Source organism: Idiotropiscis lumnitzeri, chromosome 17 (genome assembly GCF_059441095.1).
Source record: "Idiotropiscis lumnitzeri isolate Australia: NSW breed Sydney's pygmy pipehorse chromosome 17, RoL_Ilum_1.0, whole genome shotgun sequence".
In the NCBI taxonomy this organism is placed as follows: domain Eukaryota; kingdom Metazoa; phylum Chordata; class Actinopteri; order Syngnathiformes; family Syngnathidae; genus Idiotropiscis; species Idiotropiscis lumnitzeri.
The window spans coordinates 4652853-4661275 of record NC_142407.1 but is presented as its reverse complement, the minus strand read 5'-3'; the positions used below and the strand labels follow the sequence as shown (position 1 = coordinate 4661275).

Genomic DNA, 8423 nt, shown 5'->3' with positions numbered 1-8423 from the left:
GGCAAATTTAAGGGGAGAAAAAAAAGCAAAAGCATTCCAGGAAATTTCATCTTAAAACTGTTGTGTTGTCTTGTCATTTTGCACCTCAGACTTTTTCTTTTTTTTTTTGGTCAGACCTGGCACCCCATTTATCGGTAAATTAACTGCAATTAATACCGGATTCTCCGTTGTCTGTCACGAACATATGCAAAAGCAGGAGCAAAGTCTGAAATCACATATTTGCGTTAAAAACACTTGAAGCTACTATAAAACAAATGCAAAAGCCGCAATGACCCATTTTGGGCGTCTCCACACAGGAGAAAGACTGACATATTAGTCATACTTAAATTTTGACCTTATTTGTGAGAACACACCTCATCTTCGCTCACCTGAATTGTATGAGCACAACTTTTATTAAACTGACCAAAATGCAGAGGCAAAATGTGACTTTGGCCAGCACGGGAACCCGGAACAACTATCTATTGCATCCAAGAGGAGCCGCAGACTGGATATGCATCACAAAATCAGACAACACAGAAGGACAAAATGATAACTTCAGCTGCCAATAACCATATATTATTATTGCACATTGTTTGAAGCCACCTTTTCAAGTGAGAAGTATTGAAGAAGAAATCTGGAAAACCTAATAAGCACATGCAGAACATGCAAACTCCATACAAAAAAGCCAGATTGGCGTTTTGAACCCAAAACCTCAGAACTGTGAAGCAGATGTGCGAAATTGCTAAACACTGCTGCCTTTGATTTATTATCCTAATATCAGGTTTAATGTAATGTTGACTCAGGGGCTGCAGTAACAGTCATCAGGAGCAAAAAAAAAAAAAAAGACAACTCTATCTCACCAACACATCAAACCATCAACATCAGAGCTACACACACGATGACAGCTCCCAAACAATCACCAGTCAATAATGAATGACCTTAGTGCCTATTAATGTGTCTAGGATAGTGAGGGTGAGAAAAGGGATTTCATGCTTTATTCAGAGAAAAATGGCAGTTGACATCGAGTGTGTGTGGTGACATGCAGTCTCAATAGAGCACAAACTGAAGACAACTAGACAAGAACACTATTGTCATGAATCATGAGATTATCCATCCATTTTCTACATTACGGTTCCAGTGGCACGCAGTCGTCTACAAAGTCAGGACAATTGGAATATCCTGATCGCAAATAAGTGTGGGTTCCTGCTTTTACACCAGTGTAATGAATATTAGCCTGAGGATGGTAATGGATGCTGCCAGCCGTGCTGCTTGTTGCATTATTAACAAGTTGAAAGAAGCAGACATGTGAGGAGCAGGATCAGATAGACGCACAGATCTGGCATCATTCTTTGCTACTCTTTACAATTCGTAAAATGCCGTTCAGGATTTTCAAACTTTTTAATCAAGTACCTGCTAACATCCAGTGACTTGTACTTTCAAGTTAAATACAACTGAAATGTATTTACTGTACTGCATAAAAAAGTTTAATCCACTATAACATTATACAGTTTGAATATAATTAATTCAGTGATGCTTTCATTAACCACTAGATGGCGCATGCATACCACACTATGAAAATCTGTAATCTAGTTCATTCCTGTAACAGGAATCAAAACAACTTTCTATGATGCGTGAATCCTGAAAAGCAGAAAAACAATTACACATTGAAATTGAAGTTGTAATCTTCAAATCAAAAATAATGATTTTTTTGGGGCGGGGAGGTAACAGTATATTTTCAAGATCAACATTGTGATATTTGATTCGATATTCGAAGATAAAACATCTGTAATATTTTTTTAGATTAGTCCAATTATGAGAGTTGTATTGTTTTAATACTCAACTTGTTTTTCCAGATAAAAAGTTGGTTATTTTCAAAATTAATGTTTTTTACGGGTGGCACGGTGGACGACTGTTTAGCACGATGGCCTCACAGTGCAGAGGTCGTGGGTTCGATTCCAGCTCCTGCCTTCCTGTGTGGAGTTTGCATGTTCTCCCCGTGCCTGCGTGGGTTTTCTCCGGGAACTCCGGTTTCCTCCCACATTCCAAAAAACGAGCATGGCAGGTTGATTGGACACCCTGAATTTCCCCTATAAGTTGTTCATCTTAGTGCGTCTTGTGATTGGCTGGCTGACCAGTTCAGGGTGTACCCTGCCTACTGCCCGAAGATAGCTGGCAGCAGCACACCCGCAATCCTTGTGAGAAGCAGCTGAGATAATGGATGCGATGGATGGATGTTGAATACAGTGACAAATTAACATAATTAAATTGCTTGACAGCGAGACTGTAAAACAGACTTTAATGTAAAAGTATAGGCACTTTTTACCACGCTTGTGTCTTTTCATCCCCAAAATAAATGAATCCCATCAAAAAAGGAAAAAAAATATTGAAAACATTTCAGTCATTTTTATTTTGGCAAGTTTATGTGTGAAAACAGCAGCATCTCGGACAGCTCATCAAACTATTCTTCAAGTCACTGAGGTGTCCGTGGTGCTACACTGGCAGCGCATCGGCAAAATAAAATAAAATAAAAATGATCTTAATTAGTGCACATTTAGTGAATACCATTTGTTTCATGAAATATTGATGCCCTGTCAACAGGCTCCAGCACACACGTGACCCTATTGAGGATAAATGAAGGGTTTGAGATTGCAGTTGCACAAGTGTGAACATCCTTTTATATGGGGCTGTGTACAAAACGAAGCAAACACATTCAAACTCATATAATGGGAGTCAGCCACCATTTAAAGTGCCTCAAATTAACCCCAAATAAGGTTCCGTTGTTCTCGTAGGCTTTTTTCTTTGAGTAGAAGCATGGAGGTTTTGTGATAAAACTGACTGTTTTTTTTAAACTAGTAATAATTCTCATAAGGCCCAGTTTCACATGAAGAAAAAACATCCCAAAGTTTCCTTGCACCTTTTGGAATTATTTGGCCAAAACGTTCAACTTCTGTTCCAACATTTTGCAAAAAAAAAAAAAAAAAAAAGCTGTTTTTGGCCATTCTACTTTCTTCACCATCAATCATTACATAGCTACAGAATGATGTCGAGTATTATCTTGTGCATGCGCAGAGGTTCACCTGTTGTAACCGTAGCTGAGAAAAATGCAAGAGGAGGGAGGTGAAGGAAGACGATGAAGGGGGGAGGAGGATGAGAGGGAGGTGTCGCGGGGGGGCAAAAGAGATGGGCTCAGTCCAGAACGGGACAACTTGCGGAGAGAACGCACGGAGGACGAGGGCAGGAGGAAGACGAAAAGATGATGATGATGACCGTGGACGGCAAGCAGCACTTTGGCCTTCACGATGGCATGCGTAGAGTGTGCGCGCAGGGGCCTCAGGTAGGTCGAGACCTGGGGAAGGGGGTGGGTGGGGTGGCGGTTCAAGGCAGGAGCAATAGGAGGGAGTAATCACAGAGGGAAAAATGTGTAAATGTGATTTGACATGACTTTGTTCTATCCGATACACACTCCTCCCTCCTCCTCGCGTCCATATTAATTTTTATGACCCTCCTTCTCTGACACAATTCCCCACTGACTCCCCTACCATGCGCGCTCCTGCTCTCAGCTCCAGGCCAATATATTGGGGGGCGGCGTGGAGGAGAGCCTGCTGGCTCGGGCGGAGGCTCTGCAGGCGGCGGCTGACAGCATCCTCGTCTCCCAGGCAAGGAGAGACGCCAGCTTCCATACCATGAGCGGCGTGCCCTCCTGCACCGCCGCCGCCTCCTCCTCTTCCTCCACTGTCTCGTCCATCATCGCTTCACACCATCACCACAACTTCCCGAGCCACCAGCTGGGATCGAGCCTGGAGGCCGGGGACCTTCTGGAGCACCTCTCCAGCAGCCTGGGGGTGACCGGGATGGGCGCACCCGAGCCGGGGGTGGCACACCACCACCAGCACCCTCATCACCATCACCACCACCACCTCCAGACCATGGGGCAGCTGCACCAGGCCATGGCGGCCATGGGCCACCCTCACCCAGCCGTGCCGACGCACAGCGACGTGGAGTCGGACCCACGCGAGCTGGAAGCCTTTGCCGAGCGTTTCAAGCAGAGGCGCATCAAACTCGGCGTGACACAGGCGGACGTGGGCTCGGCCCTGGCCGACCTGAAGATCCCCGGCGTGGGGTCCCTGAGCCAGAGCACCATCTGCAGGTTCGAGTCGCTAACGTTGTCGCACAACAACATGATCGCACTCAAGCCAGTGCTGCATGCCTGGCTGGAGGAGGCGGAGGCAGCACACCGGGATAGGAGCGCCGCCGCGCCGGAGCTTCTCGGAGGAGGGGGGGGCGCCGGGGCGGACGACGCCAGGCGGAGAAGGCGAACATCCATCGCCGCCCCGGAGAAGCGCTCCTTGGAGGCCTACTTCGCCATCCAGCCCAGGCCGTCGTCAGAGAAGATCGCCGCCATCGCTGAGAAACTGGACCTGAAAAAGAACGTGGTGCGCGTGTGGTTCTGCAACCAAAGGCAGAAGCAGAAGCGCATGAAGTACTCGGCCGTGCACTGACTTTGAAGGCGTCATCAATAAAACACCTCGGCTGCTGCTGCTGCTGCTGCTTTGGATGACGCATTTTTCATCGACTCATAATAATGATAATCCCGTGGGATTAAATTAACGCTGCAGCTCTTCACTTCTGATATATGGGATTATTTCCTCCATTTTTCTTGATTTCATTGCACTTTTTCTGGAGGGGTTCTTAAACTTTTTGGGTCCAAGGGAAATCCAACACCACATTATTTTATGTCAATTATATACATAACAAGCATGTGTTACCCCTAAATGCTATTAATTGATTGATTGATTTATTATTTATTTAAATTTTGACTATAAATGCAAAAATATATACCATATTGATCAACAAATGTATTCAATTATCAAATTAATTAACAACTACTTTGATAATGGATGAATCACTGTGAGACCGTAATGAATTAAAAATGTTCACCCTCTAAATATTCTCAGATTTTTGTAGGCGTCAATAAAAGTAGATGGATGATCTTTGTGTTGAATCAACATAAGACATTTGAAAAGATCTGCTTTTACTTTGGTAAACAAAGATCGACATTTTTGCCTATTTTACAAAACTAGTGACAATCTTATATTTAAAATTATGATTTTATTCATTTCAAGACATTTGGTGAAGAAAATACTTGTAATATCTGTAAAAAGCAAAGAAAATGTGCAAGCTTGGTGCAGTATTTTCTCTCAAAATGAGAACAAATGCATTTTGCAAGAAACGTAAAGTCAGCACACTTTCTTTGCTTTAGTGGGCCACAAAACGTTAATTGGCCTTATGTTTGACACCGGTGGTTTAGCCAGTTACTCCCATTTGATTAAGTGGGCATATTTAAACCTTAAAATCATGACCAGAGCAGGCATTCCCTTAATAAATAATAATACAATGTAATAATTTATTGCAAATTATTTCTAGACTCCCAAACTAGGACTCGCGGACCCCAATTTGAGAACCCCTGTTTTTAAATCATTAAAACGGGACTTCCTGAACACACGATTGTGCTGTACAATACTATAAATACACCAGACACTTTATGTCACAATCAGGGATATTTGCGTCACTTTACAGATGATCTGAAATGGATTGTTTAAATGTTGAGAACTGAGTGTTTGTTTGTGTTTGTTGACATCACTTCGTCACATCTACGTGCAAATGAACGTGATCCCCCTCCCCCACAACACAAACGAATGATTGCTGTGTGGATTATTTATGATGAATTATTTATAGCACTATATTTTCAAATCATTTTTGGGGCACTGTAACAAGAGTTTATGCATTTGTATAGGCCAGCAGACATACAGGACGCCCGTCGGACTGTTTATTAGGTGCACGTGCAAAAACAATACTCAATTTTTTAATACTACAATTGATTTTTCAGATTTTTTGAGGGACTGACGTTGTTGGTGGATTTTGCATGTGTACCTAATATAGTGGCAGGCGAGCATAAGGACGGACACACACACACACACACGCAAACACGCACACAAGACAGCACGTCATTGAAAGAATTTCTGCACTGTTAAATTTCACTTTTTAAATGGAATAAATGACTGGTTATTTTCTAAAAGTTGTGGATTGTGTGACTTATTTGAAACGTGGGACTATTGGTGATAATTAAAAAAAAAAAAAAAAAACGCTCGGTGATTGTTGTTTTAGGGAACGCAGAGATTGTTTCACTTACTCCCCCCACAGGGTTTGAATTTTCATCCTCGTCCAAGATAAATGGTATCATCTTCCGTTTAGTTTTTTTTTAATGCACAAGATGACCTATTTAACTTGTGTTCCTTCAATGACGTATGAAACGTCATGACGACAGATTAATGATAGAGGGGATGGAGACATACCACGTCGTCACGTGATGAAGACCTTGCTTCATTTTATTAATGCGTATCTTAAATTTATATAGCATAAATTATTTATGTAATCATTCATTCAATGCAACTCTCCCAATTGTATTGATTTGTAATATTTTATTTGTTTTTTGCTTGATAAAATGTCCTGTTCTAATGTAGTTGAATAACAGACACAAAATGCACACAAGCACAAGCTTCTGGGCTTTATTTTTTTATGACCGGTGCAAATTTGGCACACCATAAATGTGCGGTGGCGTGTTAGACTGAAAGTTGGTAATTCGGTGGACATGAACAAAAGGAACTCCATTTGCAGCCACTCAAAGTGGCTCCTTTCATTCCCTCATCTCAAGGTGACACGTCTGCACTGGAAAAAGACATGGCAATCCATGACCGGCGTGGCAACAGACAACGTTAGCGGTTACCCTCATTAAATGAGCTGGTGATAACCGCTGGCCCGTAAATATGTCCATGCTGAGTTGCCATCTGATTTTCTTTATACGCCCATGGTCTTGATTCCTTTTGAAAGGCAACATAGTTTTCCATACTTGACATCAGCAGAAAGAGCCTCACTTTGCCCACATTATGGAGAAAAACTGACTTGCCTAATAATGTGTAAAAGTTCATTAAAGTAATTAGGCTGAACTAGGAAATTAATTCTTAAACTTGTCTGAAATGAGTGACTTTCACGACCATGAGGCACACTATAAGTCTTAAATCTTCTCCAAAGTGGACGGGACACCATGCAATGCAACGCTCTTATGTGTACATAACGTGTTCTAAAATTTATAAATGTTTGAATTTGATGGACACACACTGGGAGCATTTCCTGCCGACTCGCTGCTTATACAGAACAAAGGCGGACGTGACTGAGGACAGCATGCGACCGTTAAAGGGGGGAGGGTGCGCGTGAAAGAGAACGTTAAAGGTAAGTTTCATCAACAACGTTGGTGTTTGCAATGTAAGATTTATCGAGCGGTGTACTATCATGAAATGTATTTTCCACCTGCAAATTGATATGGGCAAGACTTACTTGTGCCTGAAATTACTTTATTATCATATTATCATAATTATCATCCCGTTAACCAGAGTCAACTTGTTAAAGTAACACTTAGGGTCGTGGACGGTGAATTTACTGACATACTCACTCAAATGATCATTTTTCGCGTGCATTCCTACGTAAACACAAAAGCCACAATTTGTGAATGGATTTGGCTGCTTGCTTTTTGAGCTTTCGCAAAAGCGACATCATTTCGGAGGGCCTGACTTTGACAATGACGAGAGGGAACCTGGCATGTTAAATGCGTCAATAATTGTAGTACAACCGAAGTCTGTACATGCTCTCACTGCCTTTTTAAAAACATAACACTAGCATAACTTCATACTAACATGTGTTTTAAGATAATGTATCCCTGCGCCTTTTAATAAGGTGCGCCTTATGGTCGTGAAAATACAGTAGTATCAGCAGGAGAAAGGACAGATGGAAAAACCTCCCCAGAAAAACTCAAAGCGTAATTTAACTTAAATCTGCATCACATTTTGGAACACATTTGAACGACTGTATAGTCTTCAAAGTACAGACAGCTGTTTTGTACTTGCATCTCATTTTCAGTGCAAATGTCCCTAACAAAATGTGCGTTGGGTGCGTTTAAAACCCACCCACAAATAGACTTATAGGGGAGCATCAATCGGAGGTTAAACAGGGTCTGGGCTGTGTGAATAATGGATGGGCGGCTTGATATGAGAAGCGGCCGTGCTGGTAAGTGGAGCTGAAGGCGTGTGCGTGTGTCATGTGGCACACTTTAATTATTTACATGGCAGGTTGTCATGCAACAAGCTTGCATTGAAATGTTTTTGTTTTTTCGGGGGGCAAGCTGGCAACTTCCAGCAAACATTGCAGACGGGGGTGGGGGGTTGACGGAATAGGGGAAAAAAAGTTGCTACGGGGCAGGGGAGTGGGCAAAAAGAGCAAAAATATTTAATCTACAAAAGACCATTGCACATCACAAGAAAGATTTGTTGGTTCATTATATCCTATTTTCATACATGTTAAAAGACCTTCAGATTATTTTAGAATAGGCCTGT

The 8423-nt window shown here is 42.2% G+C and overlaps 1 protein-coding gene across 1 annotated transcript; it reads left to right on the top strand.

The window, feature by feature from the left end:
• Window positions 1–3182: 3182 nt before the first annotated feature.
• pou4f3 (POU class 4 homeobox 3) lies at window positions 3183–6049 on the top strand. The gene is made up of 2 exons (XM_088280431.1): window positions 3183–3313; window positions 3540–6049. Exons 1-2 carry the CDS (start codon window positions 3233–3235, stop codon window positions 4476–4478), a joined length of 1020 nt encoding a protein of 339 aa, XP_088136557.1. The 5' UTR covers window positions 3183–3232; the 3' UTR covers window positions 4479–6049.
• Window positions 6050–8423: the final 2374 nt, after the last annotated feature.

Excerpts from the sequence above, each read along its gene's own strand:
- pou4f3 (XM_088280431.1), top strand. The coding sequence starts at position 3,233 with ATGATGATGATGACCGTGGACGGCAAGCAGCACTTTGGCCTTCACGAT. Across the intron at positions 3,314-3,539 it reads TGTGCGCGCAGGGGCCTCAG|CTCCAGGCCAATATATTGGG; the intron begins GTAGGTCGAGAC and ends TCCTGCTCTCAG.